The 19,514-nt window shown below is 46.7% G+C and overlaps 1 protein-coding gene across 5 annotated transcripts in view; it reads right to left on the bottom strand.

Moving 5' to 3' along the window:
• Positions 1 to 8,983: 8,983 nt before the first annotated feature.
• Positions 8,984 to 19,514, bottom strand: part of Fam168a (family with sequence similarity 168 member A) — a 185,741-nt gene continuing 175,210 nt past the window's right edge. For all 5 annotated transcript variants that reach the window (XM_076846663.1, XM_076846664.1, XM_076846667.1 and 2 more), the window contains 4 exons: positions 13,392 to 13,534; positions 11,732 to 11,906; positions 10,317 to 10,447; positions 8,984 to 9,604 (listed from right to left, as the gene is read on the bottom strand). In XM_076846663.1, the coding sequence (XP_076702778.1) occupies positions 10,335 to 10,447; positions 11,732 to 11,906; positions 13,392 to 13,534 (431 nt within the window). In that variant the 3' untranslated portion in view covers positions 8,984 to 9,604; positions 10,317 to 10,334. The remainder of the gene's footprint in view (positions 9,605 to 10,316; positions 10,448 to 11,731; positions 11,907 to 13,391; positions 13,535 to 19,514) is intronic.

Raw genomic sequence — 19,514 nt, 5'->3', positions numbered from 1 at the left:
TAGCATATTTCAAGGGCTCAAGAGCCACACGTGGAAATGATCATCCTATTGGACAGCAAGCGCTAGAGGAAGCAGTGGCGTGGAGTCTGGAGATGAAATGGGGATGAGGGAGGCACTGGGAGCTGGAGTGTGGAAAGGGGAGACAGTTCCACGGAGAGGGAACAGCACAAAAGCCAAATGGAAACTGGCCACCAAAACATGAAGGAGAGGAGCCTGACCCATTAGAGGAGCCTGACCCTCTTGGCCACAGTGTGCAGAGTGCAGGGTCAGTGGAAGCAGGGGTACCTTGAAGGAGCCTTTGCAGCTGTCCAGGCAAGAGATGATGGAGAGGAACAGCTGGAGCCACGGGACTCCTAGGGCAGACCTGCGAGGGCTCCATAATAGGATGTGGGGCAAGGGATTAGGGCCAGCTGGGTGGGACAAGAGCAGTCCTGGGGGCACCTATGACAGCCCTGACAGGTGTCCTAATGGTATCTGGACATGGAAGTCTGGAGCTTAAAGAGACAGACCTGGTTGACAAGAATATCACTTAGATGGACATTTATGCCAGGCCTGAGCTGGGACATGTCTCAGGGAAAGGGCCCAGAGCAGATCCTGGGACCGCTCCAGGGCCTGGCAGAGAAAGAACCAGCAGCAGAAAATCAGGAGAGGAGTGTCCTGGCAGCTGGGAGAGGGCAAGGGGGTGGAGAAGAGGATGGGCTAAAGGCCAGGTGCTGTGATGGGCCGGGAGGACTGCTGCCTGAGCAGACATGGATTTAGAGGGAGTCCTCTCAGGGGAGCAGTGAAGCAAGGCCAGGTCCAAGTGGACTGAGAGCGCTCCATGCAGAAGCCTGGCTGTGTCAGGCCATGGCTACTGGGGCCTTAGGTTCTGGGAGAGATTGTTTTTAGTTAAGTTGGGAATTCATTGGTGTTTGTATTCTGTCAGAAGATGGAAGGAAATAGCCAGGGACTGTGGCACATGCCTGTAACCCCAGCTACTCAAGAGGTTAAGGCAGGATGATCAAAAGTTCAAGGCCAGCCTGGGCAACTTGGCGAGAGACCATCTCAAAATAAAAAGGGCTAGGGATGTAGCTCAGCAGTAGAACACTGCCCTCACATGCAAGAGGGTCTAGAGTCAATTCAATATCCCAGAGCAAAACAAAACAAAACACGAAAGAGGATGACACAGTAAACACTACTGACCTACCTCTGGAGAGGCTGAGGAGCTAGAAAGAGACCCTGAATGGAACCAGGGAGGTGTGGAGAGGACCAGCCTGCATGAATTGGGCCTCTTGTGAAGCAGGCATAAATGACCAGGCTGGTGCTGCAGGAATCCTGGCTTCACAGAGGGCAGAGGCTTATAGGCAGAAGCCAAGGCGGGGGCCTGGTGGCCTCAGACAAGAACTCCCACCCTCAACAAGATGGGCAGACATGCTTTGAGATTCCACTTCCCCTGGCTTCTCCCCAGCTACCAGGGCACAGGCTTCTCTCTGGGGCTTCTCAGTTGAGAAGGAAAGGGCTGGGGTGCTCCTGAGGAAGCGGCAGACAAGGTTTCACCTGTACTAGGATAGGAAGGAAGGAGACAGGAATGATGGACAGCAAAAAGAAATTTTTTGGGGACAGCAAAGGCTGTCAATCAAAATCTAGGGCAGGATAGATGACTAACCAATGTAACCAGTGAACCAAAGGAAATGTTCCCTGGGGCTGCAGGGTGCACTTGGCATCTCTACTTCCCAGCTGTTCAGATTCTCGAACTTGATTGTCCCCTCAGCCAGCCAACTACCCCTTTTGACCTAGGGCTTGGGTAACACATGGCCCACTCTGGGGGTACGTGAGGATGAGAAAATGGACCCATTCTCCTGCTCTGGCTTCCTTCCCCAGGGGAAGGCTGCACTGTGGTGTTTTGATGTCCTTTCCCACCACAGGCATCTATAGATGCCAGCCAGGGTACAGACCGACACCTTGTCCAGGCTCCCCAGGCTGTTAGGGACACCCATATCACAGGGGAGTACTGTGCTCCCCTGCCCGCCCAGCCTCCTGCTTGCTGAGAGGAGTGGCTTGTCTCTTGAGGTTGAGGGTAGTTCTTCAAGAGTGGGATAAAGAGCTAAGGGGTATGTAGGGGTGTGCCTGATGCTCCTGGGCTCCAGCTCCCACTTCCGGAAGTTTTCCTGGCTCACTTCAAGTCCCTGCAACCCTCTTAGTTCTTTTTTTTTTTTTTTTTTGGTACTAGGGATTGAACCTGGGGGCACTTAACCACTGAACCAATCCCCAGCCTTTTCTTTTCTTTCTTTTTTTTGAGAGCGCGTTTCCCTAAGTTGCTGAGACTGGCCTCAAACTTGCATGCCTTCTGGCTCACCTTCTCAAGTTGCTGGGATTACAAGTGTGCACCTCCTCCCCAGAATGGTGGAGGTTGGGGCCCAGGTCTCAACTTCCCTGCCTGATCCTGGCCTCAGCCCTGCCACTATGACCTGGAGTTGAGTGCCCAAGAAATCCCGTCCTGCCCTGGAGAAACTGAGTGCTGTGACACAGCAATACTAGTGGCCAGAGGTGCCTTCCCCAGCCACTGCTTTTCAAGCTAAGTCAAGGACAGAAAAGGACGCTGGGGAGTGCCATGGGAGTGTGGGATGTTTGATGGAAAGCACTGGAGAGAACAAAGTCTGGTTGCCTCCCCCTCCCCACCCCAAAACTGCAACCAGGGCCTTGAATACTATTGAATGTTACACAGCTTATAATAAATAGCATAGAGACAAATGCTTGGTTTTAGTCTTTCTAAGTGATCACTCTAATGGGCCTGTTTTTTCCTCCATTTGTAATGGTTGCATTCTTAGAGGTGTAGATGCCAGCATGTGGAGAATAAATTGTCTTGATCAGGCCCTGGAAAGGCCCAGTGGCCCAGGGAGAGAAGCCTAGGCCTGCCCTAGGGCAGTATCATCACTCAGAAAGGGGAAAAGAGATTCAGATGTTTTGAAGGTAAACTGACCTGATGACTGCTTGGATAGATCATGCGCACTCTGTCAACTGTCCTGTAGCTACAAACCACAAAGCCTTCTTGGTTTCCATCTGATAAATCCACCCTTTAAAAAGCTCCCTTCTGGGATGGGCAGGAGAACGTGAGCCTTGGTGTCTGGGTTCTGGAGCCAGACCCAGCACGAGTTCCAACTCTGCCCCTCACCAGCTCTGTAAGTGCATTTACTCTCCATGGCTTCCCCTTTTAAGACAGGGATAGGACTTGCCTCACCATCAGCTGTGAAGACTGTGTTAACAAGCAGGAAACAAGGGACAAGAGGAGGCACTCCACAGCTTTTTTGGCAAGGGTGGGTGCTGGGCATCAAACCCAGCCCTCATGCATGCTATGCATATTCCACTACAGAGCTACACTCCAGCCCTGCAAATGTCAGCAATTAATGGCCTCACCCAGCTCCAGTCACATAACTTACTCCAGGTGCTAAAGTCGCCACTGCACAGCTCCCTGTCAATTGAGAGTGGCTGAGGGCACTGTTGGGCCTGCTTTGCAGGCTTGCATTCCTTCACTGTGAATCACCTTGGGGAGAAGCCCAGGGAATTCACTGGCTGGGGGTGGGTTTTTGTGCCTCCCTCCCCCAAGAATCACTCAGTCTGGTCACCTAGGACTTTGGTTTTTTGTTTTTTTTTTTTTGGAAACTTTTTTTTTTTTTAATAGTTATTGAATGTTCTACAGTTTACAGTAAATATCATAGTTACAAACTCTTGGTTTCAATCTTTCAGAATGATCACTATCTGATCTTCAAAACAAAACAAAACAAAACCCAAAGGAATCCAAAACAATGAAACAAAACCAGATTTACACTTCATACACGCACAAGCGGAGGCTGAGGCCGGTGGGGCTTTCCAATCTTTACACTCCACGTTGTGTTTTGAAAACACCTATAATTCTTTGATCAAACTACTTGGAAGACACTGGTCAAAAGTTTTTTATTATTATTATTATTTTAAATGTTTTTATTTGTTTTTAAAATGTGAGTTCCAATAAAATTTAAAAATTAGATTCCAACCTGTAGATTAAAATGAATTAAAAAATACAAAATCATATACAATGCTCTCTTCACAGGGTTTACATGCCATGAGAACAGGCTTCTCTGTCATGATATGAAAGGGATCCAGATGCCTTGAAGTCAGGAAGGGGACTGACACTGGTCCGGGGCCTTTTAAGATCATCACAGACAACTCCAAGGTGCTAGGCATAGCCTCACCTCCCCTTGGCTAAAGAGGAGCTTGAGCCACCACATAGATTTGGGCAACCTGGCTGACCCGAGGAGACCTCTGGGCCAGTCTCACTCTTTCCTTGACTCTCAGGCATGAGCGGTCGGAACCTGGAGGATGCTCGTCTTGCTGGGGTCAGCCCAAAGCTGATTTCACCTATTTGATTTCCATGAGCTGGTACTTATCTGCCAAGCTGTTACCTCTGTTCTGTTCAGGAAGAAAAATTCCCCCTCTGGGGGCTGGAATGGGTAAAGGGACTGCCACAGCAAGGACACCTAGGGATTATCGATGCAGCCACAGTGAAGCGGGGGCTGTTGTGTCCCTCCCTGGCCCTGTGGCGGCCAGTCTCATCTCCTGTGCTCCTTGGCTGGCTGCCGGGCTGGACTCAACAACACGTAAAATAGGAAATACCCACGGGAGAAACTGAAGGACTGAGACCCAAGTGTGGCCCAGGCAAGGCAGGCCATGGAATGTTGAAGCTAGCCTGCCAGGAATTTTGAAGGCTGGGTCCTGGAACCATGTAATGTTGAATTTCAGAAGCGTTTTCTAGGAGTGGGGACATGGATGGGTAAAGGACACATCGTGAAGCTAGCCTGGCACACCCAACAGAAGCACAAGTGCTTAGAGGCTCGGGTGTGGAATCTGCCCAGTTCTAGTAGCTGGGTTTCCCCACAGACCCTGGCTTTCAGCGGTGGGTGGAGCTTGCACACCAGCACCAGGCCTGCTTTACCCATTCTGGAATCCCAAGATGACAAGAAGCTAGGGGCTGCACAACCAGTGGTGACATGTTGATATGGGACAGAAAAGCAGAGCTTGCATGTACCTCACTTCACTCCACTTTAGAGTCACTGTATGGTGACAAAGACCAGAGATGGTGGTGATGACACCCACAGTGAAGCCTGTGCCCTCTGGCCAAAGAGCAGACCCAAGGAATTTGATATGTTGGTCTTGCTCAGTCAGCAAGGACATGTCCAGTCTATATACAGTATACAAGAAATTGGTGACTAAGGGGCTTGTCCTGTCTTATGTGGTTCATTTTTGAAGTCCATTTAGACAAACCAAGCCCTCCAAAACACCTTCAGATCTCTGGAAGGAGGTTACCTCAAAATTTGGAACAATTTGGGTGGCAAGGGGAAAGGACTAGGATGTACAGAGCCTACTCATTTGGTGCTTGCTCCTGATCTCACCCATGAAAAAGCAAGCCCAGGACTCCAGGCAAGATCTGTTTTTGGCTATTCAGGGCTATGGCAGGCCTCCTAGAAATGCCAACTTGCTGGATCTGGATAGTGGGCAGGCTTTCAGGGGTCACAAAGCCAGGGTGCTGCAGGTTTCCGAGAGACATGGGTCTTTCAATAGAAAAAGATGCCTGGAGCTATATCCTGGAACATGTCTTCAGTCCTGGGCACTGTGACTGCAAAGTGCTTTTTTCAAGTTAGCCTTGTGATCCAAATTCTCATCCTTTCTGTGCTACCAGCTGGATATACCTCTGGGTTCCCAGGGCCTATCACAGATTTTGGTTCAAAGCAGAAATTCATAAAAATCTGCTCCTCTGAGAGCACTGAGCTTCCCAGGCCTCCATAAAGTTTCCTCTGCTTGGGGCAGACAGGGAGCCTCTCCCTTCTTCTAGCCTGTCACTGAAAGACCCAGTAGGTGGCAGCAGAAAGAGCAGAGGATTTGAAGAGCTTGAATCTTGGCTCTTTCGCTCATGAGCCCTGTGTAGTGTGTCATTTGGCAAGTCTCTTAACCTCTCTTAACTCTCGAAAAACATTAGTTTTTTCATGTATAAAATGGAAGTTTTGGCAATCAACATCAAAGTACTTTACATGCCTAAAAAGCTTTGGAGAGGTGTGTGCATCCCTGTTGAATATTCAGGGAAGAGGGTATGTACTTTAGGTTCATTGCCTGAAGGGACAGCAACTGTCTATCTCACAGAAACACGTTTTGTTTTGTTTTTAAGCATGGCAAAAAAATGAAGTTTCAGGCTTTCATCATTTGGGGAACCCAGCTCCTAGATGAGCTTCCTGGGCCCTAGGCCAGTTAGGGGGCAGTGGGGGAAGCCACAGTGTTGTCTGGGGATTGGAACCAATTTCACCCGTGGCCCTGGCCACCAAAATGATTAGCTGGGGAGAGGCAGTAGCATGGGATTGAGAGGGCTTGCATGTCATGGCTAAGTCACATGTGCATGTCCCTTGTGTTGTCTGGTTTGCCTGCCTTCCTGTGACAAGAGGACCCTTCCAGCTTTGACCTTCTGTCCAGTTTGACCATGGGGCCATCCAGAATCTTTGGTTGATATTTACAGTATCTCCTGCCAGAAGCCTGTGACCTTTGCCAGAGCTGGGCTCATCCAATCAGAGGCAGACACTGCCCTGTTCTCCAGGGCTAGATCCCTTTGTAGTGACTCCCTAAGCTTGGCCAGGCTTATGGATTTCTGTCAAAACAAGAGGGCAAGGCCAGCTCAGCTGTGGCTCCACTGCTTATACTGACAAAGGGGTTCTGGGCCGGGCCCTCCAGATCATAGCTTTTCAATGCCTTATCTTTACCTCAGAGCTTCTCTCTCATCCTGAATTGTACACCAGGGGTACAAGATAAGGTGCTGAGCATAGACACTTCAGTACATGGGCCTGTGGGGGTCAGGCTGGAAGAGAAAGAGCACACAGCCTGGGATTCAAGTGGTTCTGCTGCTTATTTCTGAGCCTCGGTTTCCTTATGGATCAAATAGGAGGCATAATCACCATTTCTCAGGGTTAACCACATGCTATATATTAAACTGCTCTGTGCAATGTGAGGTACAGATGTTAGTTTTTACTTATGGGTGTAGAAAGAACAAAAGTTATAAGGTCATTCCTAGGTCTCTTCCTTTTCCCCCTCTTCTCTGTAGTTCCACCCAGCCCACGAGGCGACAGGGTCATGGAAGCCTGTCAGGACCCCAACATTCAGCTCACTTCAGGCCCATTCCCTTTCTTCTACAACCTGTATTCTCATTTGTCAAATGGGTGGAATAACTGACCCTGTCTCTCTCTGGACCTGTAAATTAAAGGCTGTGAAGTGCTTTGAAATCTATGAAGCACCTGACAAATATTTCCTATTATTATCATTATTATTATTTTGGCATTTTCCAAACACATATGACACAATCTAGAACAGCCTTCACCCACCTTTATGAAACCAAAGAGGGTGGGAGGAAGTATTTGCAAAAAATGGATTAACACTGGAAAACTTTCTGTTGTTTTAAAATAAAACCTCATCAAGCACCCCAGAACAGACCTCTCAGAATAGCTGGGTTTTCTCTTTCTAGTCTTGAAGTTCCCTGGAAGGTCAGGAAGGTGGCCCCCAAACTCCTGGCACTGGGCCAAGGACACTGTGGGCTCTGATCTCCTGGGAACAGCTAGACAGTTTCTGAGGTCTTTCCGACCCAAGGGTTTCCTGATTTTTTTCCTCCTTGAGGGGAGAAATGGAAGATAGGGGGAATGGTATGTCCAAGTTTACAAGAATTTAAAATGAAGTTATTTTAAAAATCCCAAATGTTGTCAATGATCCCACTTTGTACAGTAAAATGTTCCTGCCCCACCCCAGAGGGGCTGCTGGCCCAGTTACGTGCTGGGTACAAGAGGATGGTGCTGGGCAATCCAGGCTCCTGGCTGAGACTAGCAGGGGCCTCTTTGTCCTAGGGGTCCCTCTTCTCCCAGATGAGCCCATGTCTGCTGGGCCTTATCCTCGTCCTCCTCTCCTGATGGCTCCCACTTTCTTCCTCTCTTCTCAGGATGAGGGGCTACTGTCCTAAAAGCATGGCCTCTCCTTATCAGCCAGCCCTCCTGCTCCTTTTCCTAGGGGTGGAGTCAGGCACAGGACGAAAGTTCCAGATGTCTTCACAGAATTTCCAAATGCTATTTCTTCATTTGCAATTTCTGTTCCTGCCATCTGCCCCATGTAGCCTCAGATCAGTCTTCAACCCACACTTCTGGAGTCCGTGAGGGTAAGGAGCAGAAACAAGAGCCCAGAGAGCATTCCGGAGCTCACCAGGTGTGAGCGCTGCTGACTTAATTTTTACAAAACCAAGCCAATCCATCCCTAGGTAAATTTTGTAGGCAACATACTACTAGGTAGGAAGGCTGCATTTAATGCTAATTTACTGCAAGGTCTAGGGAAGTCCTTTCTTCTTCTCTGGGCCTCAGTTTCCTCATCTGTCAAACAGGGAAATGGATGAGATGATTGCTAAGGTCCCTTAAGTTCCATGAGTCTATGAAATGTTTATTGCTATTGCTTTTCCTTCACTAACCTGACCTTCAGAGCCACCAGCACCCACCTGGAATGTGGTTCCTTCACTTTGGCCATGAATGGCGCAAGGTAACCAGGAGCCTGGCCCGTCTGCCAGCCCCATAGACAGACAGGTGAGCCCTGGTACTGGGAAGGGCAGAAGGGAAAGGGAGAGAAATGCCACAGGTTCCCATTCTAATGAGGAGGAAGCTCCTCATCAGAGTGGGTCTATGAGGGCTCAGAGGCCGAGGTCTGGATTATGCAGGGAACCTGGCCTTTCAAGTCCTCAGGATGCTGGGATCCCACCACCCTGCAGCTGCTTGGCGGGTCTGAGGTCAAAATCCCCTTTTGAGGAAGTGCCAGGTCAATTATCATCACTGTGCAAATCAGAAGGTCCAGGCCCAGAACATATGGTCAGAGACCTTTCAAACCAAAGCCATCAGGCAAGCACCTCTCTCCCCTTTCTTCCCTCTCCTTCCCCAATGCCCCCTCCCCTCACCCTTCCCCCAATTCTCCCAAAGACTCTGGTTTCCCCAGGTTCTCATGGAGCTGCTAATAACATTCCTACATAATCAGGTGGTTTTGTTCTTGGTCTGCTGCAATGGTTCTTAGAAGACATTTCATTTGTGTAGAAATGTCCTAAACTAATTTTGCTTAAAAAAAAAAAAAAAAGAAAGAAAGAAAAAGAACAATTACCCAGAGATGTTGCCTGCTCAACAGCTCTGAGTTCTGACCCAGGACTTGAGGGCCACATCTGTTTATATTCTTCAAATGAAGTTGAGCCTTCAGCTGAACCACTGCAATAAACCCCACTCTACTTGCCACTAGCCTGGGATCCTGGGGACTAGATGCTTGGGGGGAAAAAGTAGTGCTGAGGGGATGTGGCCTGATCAGGTAGAAGTGGGTACAGCTGAAAGGGCAGCAGCTAAGAGAGGGGCTAGGGGGAAAGGCAGGAGATTAGAAAAAGCAGCTTTTACAAAAACCAAAAATAAAAACCAAAATCATTAAAGATGCATAAAGTGACCCTTGCACTTCTGTTGTCTCTTCTTGAAAATAGAGGTGGTGCTGCTAGGGAGCTGCTCCAGCACCGGTGTAAGACTTGAGTAGTTGCATACAATGTGTGACTCCAGATCTGGAGGAGGAAGGGAAACCATCAGTGACAGTGATATTCCACAGGCCACTTCAGGAAGCCTCTGAACCCCCTTCCTTTCAACTTGGGAGCCCTAACCAGAGCCCTCTGTGTTCTCCTAGTGGAGCTGTTTCTCCCTGCCCATGGAAGCTGTTATCTAGCACCAACTTCCCCCAGAGGGGGCAGAGGGCAAGGGAGATGCTGCTATAGGGCAAATTCCCAAGTGAGAGCCTTGGAACCCTACAGTTCACAGGCACTGCTTCAGAAGTAGGGCAGCAGAGGGCTGGTGGTCAGGGTCAATCCCAAGTTTCCACTTGCCTCAAACCATAGCTAACATCCAATTTAGGTGAAGATTTCATCTGAAGAATGGGGCTCATGGAAGTCTGAAGGCCATACAGTTAAAAACACAGAATTTGGTACTGGGGGACTAGAGTTCAAGTCTCAGATCAATTTTTACTGGCTGAATGGTGTTGAGCTACATATTTATCTGCAAAACAGAGCTAATGATTCTTATTTCACAGAGCTACTGTGAGTATTATGAGATAACCCAGAGCCTATAGGTTCAATAGTCAGAACCACATATACACACAAAAAAGAGTGAAATTACAGGTCTTGGAACAGGAAAACAACACCTAGGCTCCAGACTCAGATCAGGGCTTTGAGGCAGTTTCTATATGCATTCCCTTCCCACCTCTCCCGCCCTGGCCCCACTTACTTGGATGGGCTGAAGGTTTTACCAGTGCGGGGGCACGTAGCTGTACGCAGGGGTTCCTTGGGCCCTGTATGTTGGCATAGAGACAGGGTGTGCCCCAATCGCAGTGTGCTGGGGTGTAGTCAGCAGAGTACCTGAGCATGCAAAGAGAAGAGGAAACCTGACAAGTCTGTACCAGGGTCAGGGGTGAAGAGGAGGAAACCATGCCTTTTAAGTTAGTGCCCCCCCTGAGTGAGTCCCCCATCTCCCCTGCCTGCCTAAGGAACCTTCTCTACCATGTCAAGCTTTACCTCTTTAGGAGGATCTTTTCGGATGCTGGAGGAGAGAATCAACCACTATTCTTTGGAAGCCTCCTTTCGCTTTTCTTTGTGGGATTGTTGCACACACCAAGCGGTAATTGTTGGTGTCTGTGTTTATCTCTCTCACACTAACCTGCATGTTCCTTAAGGGAAGGGCTCTGGTTTGACCTAGTGATTCCTGGTACCCAGGACCTAAACAACAGGGTGGGCCCTGAGAGGTATCAGTAGCTTGCTAGTGTAAAGGACAGAATAAAATCCGAATGTCCACTCTACCCCTGGCCCTTCTTTCCTCAGATGGGGACCTCGCTGGCTCTTTAAAACCTCGGTCTCTACAAGCTAGTCAAAGACCCTGGTCTTCTCTCACCCTTAATGGGAAAGCCCAGTTTCTCCCTCAGTGTCAACTCACCCTAGACCTTCCTAAAGCTGAACTCCCCATCCCCATCTTCAAGGTTCATTAAGGGCAGTGCTCTGCAAGGGTCTTCGGGGACTCCTGCTTCCCTCCTCTCACCACAGGTCCTTATACTCCTGTCTGCTAAAATAACATTGCCCTGTGCCCTCTTTTCTGGGCCCCCTACTGATACCAGAGTCCTCATGTCATCATTTCTCCCCTAATCTGCAGTGACAGCCTCTTCACTGGCCTATCTGCTTCCAACCCTTATCCTCTGGTCCTGCTTCAGCCTGTTGCCAGAGAGATCTAAACCCAACCCTGTCCTTCTACTTGAAGCCCCTTGCCAGCTCCCTCACCTTAAGATTCTCAAACTTCTCCCTGTCTCACCCTGGCTGCCGGGCCACCACTCTTCCACCTACTTCCGAAGTGCCTTCAGCCACCTCCATTCTTTCAACTTGCCACCCTTGGATTCTTTCAGCCTGTATTGCTCTTCCCTCTGTCACCTCTCTGCCTGGCCTCTATTCACCCTTTAAAGCCTTGCTCAATATCCCCTTCTTGGTGAAATCTTTCTCATCTCTGCGACAGATTTAGAAGGTCCTTCCTCTATGACCCTGGAACATCTCCGCATAGGATTTCTTATGTTGTGTGGCAATCAGTTCCATGATTGTTCTCTGCTCCATCAGGAGTTCCCGGAGGAGAAGGAGGGATGCTAAGGCAGATACTGCCCTCACCTGCTGACATTGCCATGGTGGTGCCAGCCACCATGCCCATGGCCACGCCATTGGTCCTGGGGGCAGCAACAGGCGCTGGGTAGATGGCAGAGGGAATGCTGTTGGGCTGGACGACCGTGGTATGGTGGATGACATGGGGCTGGGCAGCGTACACCGGCTGTGTATAGTAGGCTCCCTGGGGAAAAGAGGCTGAGGTCACAAGGGCTCTTGGAGAGGTGGCAGGGGATGGAGGGAAATGGTTGGGGTGGGGACTCTGTTCCTCCCAGACCCTAAGGAATGCGGAGGGGAGAAGCACTGATCCATCGACACAGGCCTAGGCCCCAGCTGGAACCCTGCTTTGTCTTACCACGACTGTGGCTTGTTCAGTGCTGGCTCAACTACTGGTCACCCCCACACCTATCTTAATTTGCTCCTAGGGCTGCTTGCTCCCTAATGGAATAAGAGCTCTACTCTTTTAACCCTAGTATTAGCAATTTAAAATGTTTGCATTTTATTGAACTACACTCCAAAAGCTTCCTATAATTTAAAGGTGGGAACAATAATCAATCAGTTTCTAAGCATGTGAATGGGGCTGGTGAATCCCAGAACACTACACACATATGCTGAGAGGTTACCAGACTGGTGTGCGTGCTGGCAGCTTACACACTGAGAAAGTGCCATTGATCAACAGCGTTTTCCACGATGTCTCTTACTTACTCTCTCTCTCCTTTTGACCAAAAGATAAGGATGGAGACAGAGATCTGAGGTGACTTCCCAGAGTCTGGATCACATGGCTGCTTCCTGCTACTACCACTCATATGCCTGCTGAGTAGAGAGAGGCCCTTGCGATCATTTTAATCCAAAAATTTTCATATCTTTCCACTATATAGTGACAAGGGCTTCAAAGGTCTGAGAGGATAGTCTAATACAGTTTTCCATAAATGAGAAAAAATAATCTCAAGCCTCTTTTTTTTGAAAAGTTCTGCATTCTAATTGGCAATATAGCTAGTTTTTAAATTAAAAAAAAAATTTCCCCTGCCAATTAAACCTCATGTTGAATTATCACTCCAGAAGAACGTGCCATTAGCACGCCAGAGAAATCATATGGTCTCTAACTCACATCCTCCCAGAGTGTACACAATTATTCCCCTGAAAGAGTCCAAATGAGGACACTGAGGCACAGATAGAATAACTGCCCAAGGTCATAGGGCACTGGTGGCAGAGCCTGGGCACTTTTCTCCTTCTTACTTGGTTCACAGACTTTATCAAGGAAGAGTAGATGTGGGGTTAGGGAAGACCAAGACATGGGATCTCATCATCCTGACTCAACCAATAGCTCACTGTGTGACCTGGCACAAGACACCCCCCTCTCAGGGTCTGTTTCCCCACTTGTTTAACAAAGAAGTTCAACTAGATGATCACTAAAGGCCTCAGCCTGGGCCCCCTCGATATTCTGAGTTCTGTTCATCTAAATTAGAGTTCATGCCTCACCCCTCTGGGGACTGAGGTAGAGGGAAGGAGAAAGCAGACTTACTTCAGGGATATTGTTTCCATGGCACCAGTGATGGCTGGCCAGAATTATGAACCCTCCACTCTTTTTCACCCTACCCCACCCACCATACTCAGTCTGGAGGGTCCTCTACTTGCAGAAGAAATAGGCCCAGACCTCCTGTATACCTACCTGTGCATACAGATTCTGCTGAGGGTAGGCACTTCTGATTGGATACATGGCCGTCTGATAGGGGTTGGGTGATGGGGAGTAGGGGGGTGGAGCAGTATTACTCTGGGTCGGTGGGACCTTGTATGGAGTCCCTGCAGTATATCCTGTACCAAGGCAATAAGAGAGACTACCAGTTAGTTGGCATAACAGTGGTGCTAGAAGGCAGCAGGTCCCAGTCACAATTCCCCAGACAAAGATGGGCTGAATCCAGGCTGGAAACACAAATGAGAACAAACAAGAGAATAGGGCTCAACCCAGAGAGCCCTAGCCCTAGAGGCAGCTCCCTCAGTCCTGGTGCACAGGGCAACATGTGTGTTTCTCTAGAGATTTTTTAAAATTTCTCTAGGTTTCAAGGACTCTCATCTACAAAGTAAGAGGTCAGAACCATATGGTCCCTTTTAGCTATGAAGGCCTGGGTTCCTGCACTGTCTGAGAAAAGTAGGTCCACACAGATGGAAGCCCCTTAACACCCCCACTCCCATCTTCTTGCTTTTCTGTCTCCTCACTTATCCCAGCATCCCAGAGTATCTTTTGCTAGCGGTCCTGCCTTCTTCCTTAATCTTGTTCTATTTCTTTTTCTCCTTATAAGTATCTCCCTTAACCATGCTGCCTCCTCCTCTCCAAGTTTGAAGGTAAAAACCCACATAAAACATCTCTCAGATGCTCATCTTCTGCTCTGCAGGGCTGGCTTTTCCTCCCCTCCTGTGGCTTGTGGGAGATCATCTTTGCCCCATGGGCAGCTTACACACTGAGAAAGTGCCATTGATCAACAGCGTTTTCCACGATGTCTCTTACTTACTATCTCTCTCCTTTTGACCAAAAGATAAGGATGGAGACAGGCCTGAAGTCAGGACCCAGACCTAGGCCATGTCTGCACCTCAGCAGGCCAGACAACAGCTGGGGGTTGTGAATTCAGGCCCCAAGAAGTTCACAATTGGCTATGAGAACAAACTGTGCTTCTTTTGAGACCTCCAGAAAAAAGTCAGATCTTATGTTTACAGGAGGGACTTCAAATACAAGTCACTTAGGAACAAGGTGTCCTTATAAAATCACCAAATGGAATCATCCTATTGAACTAGGTAGTCATCAACTGATCCCCAATCCTCTGAGTTATATGAGGGGATCCTGAGGCTCAGATAGGACAAGCCTTTTTAGAAACTTCTCCTAAAGACTCTAAACTCTAGCCAAGCATGATGGTCTGTAATCCCAGCTACTCAAGACACTGCAGCAGGAGGATCACAGGTTCAAGACCAGCCTGGGTGACTTAGCAAAATAAAAAGGGCTGGGAATGTAGCTTAGTGGTAGAATGCCCCTGGGTTCATTCTCCACTATTTAAAAAAAAAAAAAAAATTAAGATTCTAAAATTTTCCTTCTGAGTTGAAGGGTCAGTGTCAGAGGACCTTGGCTCCGAAGCCCCTGTGGAAAGATGCTAGGGTGGCTTCTGCCCTGTAGTCCTGTCCTAGGTGGGTCTAGCTAAAGTCGTTGGACCTCTCTGGGCTTCATTCTTTTGCCTATAAGATGTTCACCAAGGAACCTTTAAGCCCCAAGGGACTGTGTCTGAAAGAAGGGACTAGGGGTCAGAGTAGCAAGGAACTTTATTAGAGGAGAAGTGATCTAGGCTTTGGTCTGGCTTTCTGCCTAACTTGGATGTCAACTGCCTAAATCTCTGGGCCTTAGTTTCTTATTTTGTAAAATAGGAGATTAAAAATGAAAATCTCTTTCTAAGAAAAACTAAAATTCCATGGCTCTAAGATTATGGGTTTCCTCTATCCTAACTCCAAGTAAAAGCAAGCTACCACATGAGCACAAATCCTCAGTTACACCACAGCTTTGGCTTGGTATTTTCTGCCCTGATGACTCAAGAGGATATCAGAGCTATTGCTCAGCTGGCACAAAAGATGTTCTGTCATCTCCCCTGGAACTGTTACTTATTTTCCCACCTGCATATCTACAGAGTTTGTTCCATGAAAAAATTGTTTTGTTCTCAAGTTTGTTTGGGAAATAAGTAGCAAAGAAGATGGGGTGAAAAAGATACATTAAAGAAAAGGCAGAATTGATAAGAAGTAGAAATTAACTGGAAGGGAATTATAGAGCAGATTCTCTAAGGTTTCTAGACTATGGAGCTAAACCTGAGACATGTGGTCACAGGAAAAAAAGCAGATACCACATGAGAAGACGGAGTCTAGGTTTGCAGAAACCTAGAAGGAGCCATCTGATGGGTATTTCACCTTTTCACCTTGGAGACAGCTTATTTCTCTAAGAAACAAAGGGATTCTCAAAATGGGCTGATTCCAGGGGATCTTCTTTTCTTTTATGGTACCAGAGACTGAACTCAGGCGCCTTGCACATCCTAGCCAAATTTTCTACCACTGAGCTATATCCCCAGTCCCCCAGGGAACTTAATAGTATTTGGAGAAGAGAAAAGAAGGGGATGAGTTTTAAGGTCCCATAATTTGTGAAATAGCAATGTAATATAGAGATAAATAGGTGTTGTTTTTTTTTTTTTTTGTTGTTGTTGTTGTTTTAATTTTGTGGCCCTGAGAAGTCTTTAAAATAATTCAATGGGCTATGAATCTCTGAAGATGGGGGGATATATAAGGGACTGTATTCCCCTAAAATTATCACAGAATTATTATACAGAATTATTATTATTATTTTTGGGTGGTATTAGAAATTGATCCCAGAGGCACTTTGCCAGTGAGCTACATCTCTAGCCCTTTTTATTTTTTTATTTCAAACAGGGTCTTGCTAAGTTGCTGAGACTGTCTTCAAATTTGTGATCCTTCTGCCTCAGCCTCCTGAGCAGCTGGGATTAAGGATGTGTGCCACCTGGTAGGACCACAGAAATCTTTTATTCATAATAATAATTCCAGTCTGTGGTTTTCTGTAATTACAACTTATCTGGTAAATAAATATTTAATTTAACTACATACCTGCAATGACTACTTTCTTGTTACAATGGTAGTTACAGAGATCATATGGATTGAAAAGCCTGAAGTATCTACTATCTCAAAGTCTGGCCCTTTATAGGAAAGTTTCCTGACCCTTGATTTAAAGGAATAAAACAAGGGCTGGGGCTGTAGCTCAGTGGTAAAGCACCTGCCTTGCATGTGTGAGGTCCCGGTTCAATCCTCAGCACCACATAAAAATAAATAAAAATACTGTGTGTTAATCTATAACTAAAAAAATGTTAAAAAAAAAAAAAAAGGAATAAAACAAGATGTAGAGGGGCTGGGGATGTAGCTCAGTGATAAGGCACTTGCCTAGCATGTGTGAGGTCACAGGACTCACGCCCCAGAGCATTGCAAACAACAAGAAAACAAAACAAAACAAAGGCTGGGGATGTAGTTCCTGGGGAGAGTGCTTGCCCAGCAAGGACAAGGTCCCAGGTTCAATTTCCAGTACAGAAAAAAAAAAAAAAAAAAGGAAGGGCTTATTTTAAAAACAAAACAAGCCAGGCATGTTAGCACACACCTGTAATCCCAGCAACTCAGGAGGCTGAGGGCAGGAGGATTGCAAGTTCAAGGCCAGCTTCAACAATTTAGCAAAACCCTGTCTCAAAAAATAAAAAAAGGCTCGGGGATGCTACACAGTGGTTAAGTGCCTGGCTTTCTACCTAATTTGATACCTGCGTTCAAAAAAGAAAGAAAAGAAAAGAAGAGAAGAGAAGAGAAAAGAAAAGGAAACAATACAAAACAATGTGTGGAGAATCCTGCCAGGATAAACATCTCTATGCAGAAAAGGGCATCCTCAATCAGAAGATGGCTGTCTCTGAAGGTACTACAGCACAGAGCAGTGGTTACAGTCTGAAGACAGACTGACAGTCTGGGGCCAGACCCCAGTCCTGCAATTTAATACCTGTGGAATATATCATCTTCTAACCTGTAAAATGGGGGTAGTAACAGCACCTACTTCATAAAGTTTCTGTGATAAATACATTGATAAGTGCAAAGCACTTAGTACAGTGCTGGACATATTATAAGCATTTCAAACAGGGTAGCTGTTATTATTTTTTTTTTCTCTCACTGTATAAAGATAGTAAATTTCCTATTCTGGAGGCATAAAAGCCAAGTCTGGTCTGAATGAATACAAAAGATAAGAAGTTAAATTATGACTGGTATGGTTTGTTCCAACTTGGAGCAAAGACTCCAGGACTCTAATATTCTAAAATTTTATGGTTGAAATACTATGATTTTATGATTCTTTATAGAGTTAACAGGACAACACTGCTGGTTACTTTACTTCATGCTCCTAGAGAATGTGCTCTGGAATTTTTATCTTCACCAGAAAAGGTTCCACAACCCCTCTATACCACAAGGACGACCATATTACAAAGTGCAGGGACTCTCCCTCTGAGGAAAAGGCTGTCAGAGACTGCAGTAGAATCTGCTTTCCATATCTAAGAACAACCTTTTCTGAGAATGTTTCCCTTTCTTCATGTTATGAAATGAGACACATACTCAGAATACAAACAAGTAACCAAAACATCCTTGGCAACCAAAGAGATGCTGATCTAGAAGGCCCTGCTTGTCTGTCTAGACAGTTTGGGATGGGAGAAGCAGAGCCGCAGAGCTAGAAGAGGTCTTAGAGATCTCCCAGACCGACATAAACATTTCACAGGTGAGAGAATAAATAGATACTAAAAGAGAATGGCTGCTCATGGGGACACTTTCTCTAACCACAGTAGTAATCAAGGTTACCATTTGTGTCAGGAAGATATGAGGCTACAGAAGCTACCCAGGGTCCTCAGCCTAGGCTCCGTCAGAGAGTTCTGCTCACTTCTCTCAGGGAATGTACTCATTTGGACTGGATAATTTCAGAGGGTGTTTCTGAAGATGATGATATTCTGAGTTTCTGAGTATCTCAGTAGGACTTTTATGAGAACATTACTACTGAGGACTTTCTACAACAGACTGGTGGTCCTTGGGGAATAATGAAAATTCCTGTTGTTGTAGTCTGGGTTACTTTAAGTATCACAAAAATCAGGGTTTCTTAGTTTGTGAATCTAAGTAAAAGAAGTTGTTGGGGCTGGGCCCAGTGGCACACACCTGTAATCCCAGGGGCTCAGGAGGCTGAGGCAAGAGAATCAGGAGTTCAAAGCCAGCCTCAGCAAAGGTGAGGCACTAAGCAACTCAGTGAAACACTGTCTCTAAATATAACACAAAATAGGGCTGGGGATGTGGTTCAGTGGTCCAGTCTCTGAGTTCAATCCTTGGTACCATGGGGAAAAAAAAAAAAAAAAGTTACTGGGCTTCTTGCAAAAAAAAAAAAAAAAAGGTTTTTACCCAAGTGAACTTAGGCTCACTGATGGCCTGGCAATCCTGAAAGAAATTCTGAATCTGAAGGTCATAATATTAGGACTTCGATATGCTGTGCTTTAAGGACATTAGAGGCTTGCAATCAACCTTCTCCCTTGCAGAGGAAGAATCTAGAGCCTGAAAGGACTGCAATTTCAATTTCCCCCAAATTGCATAACAAATTAATGAAAGCTGTGTCCAGAGTTCAGGGCTTGAGTTCTTGTCTTGGACAGAGCTCTGAGTTAAAGGTTTCTCCAGTTCAATTTTGGGCATTTAGTATATTGGTCTTTGTATTCCCATTTCACTAAGGGCAAAATCATAAGAGGAATTTGATCATTAGAAGTCCCAGCTTTGCCTTGTAAAAGAAGCTTTATGATATCTATTGTTTGTCTCAGGTTCCTAACCATAATTTTAGGCTCCATCAAACAGGATAATAAAGAGAGTGTGTATGTTAGCAAGGTTAAAACTTTTCCAGCTCTCTCTTCAGTCCTTCTTCACTGCTATAAATCTTTCAGTTGTAGAAGCCCTACCACTTTCAAAGGTATTGGTCCTCACATCATAGGTGCCTTTCAGACTAATAGGTTTATTGATCAGTGGGTTTATACGTCTGGACAAAACAAAGCTCTATGTCTGAGTCTTGCCTTGACCTCTGACTCTCCTTGTTGGTAGCTAAACTGAGCACTGAATAAATAGGAGGGAGACCTATTTACATACAGGCTTAGCAAGTGCTGGTGAAACTGAACTGAATTTGTCAAAGCACCCTGAATTTTCTATGGCACTAGAAGCA

This window comes from Callospermophilus lateralis, chromosome 2, assembly GCF_048772815.1.
Source record: "Callospermophilus lateralis isolate mCalLat2 chromosome 2, mCalLat2.hap1, whole genome shotgun sequence".
NCBI classification, from domain to species: domain Eukaryota; kingdom Metazoa; phylum Chordata; class Mammalia; order Rodentia; family Sciuridae; genus Callospermophilus; species Callospermophilus lateralis.
Note: the sequence above shows the minus strand (reverse complement) of the source record. Positions and strands in the feature narration are given on the sequence as shown.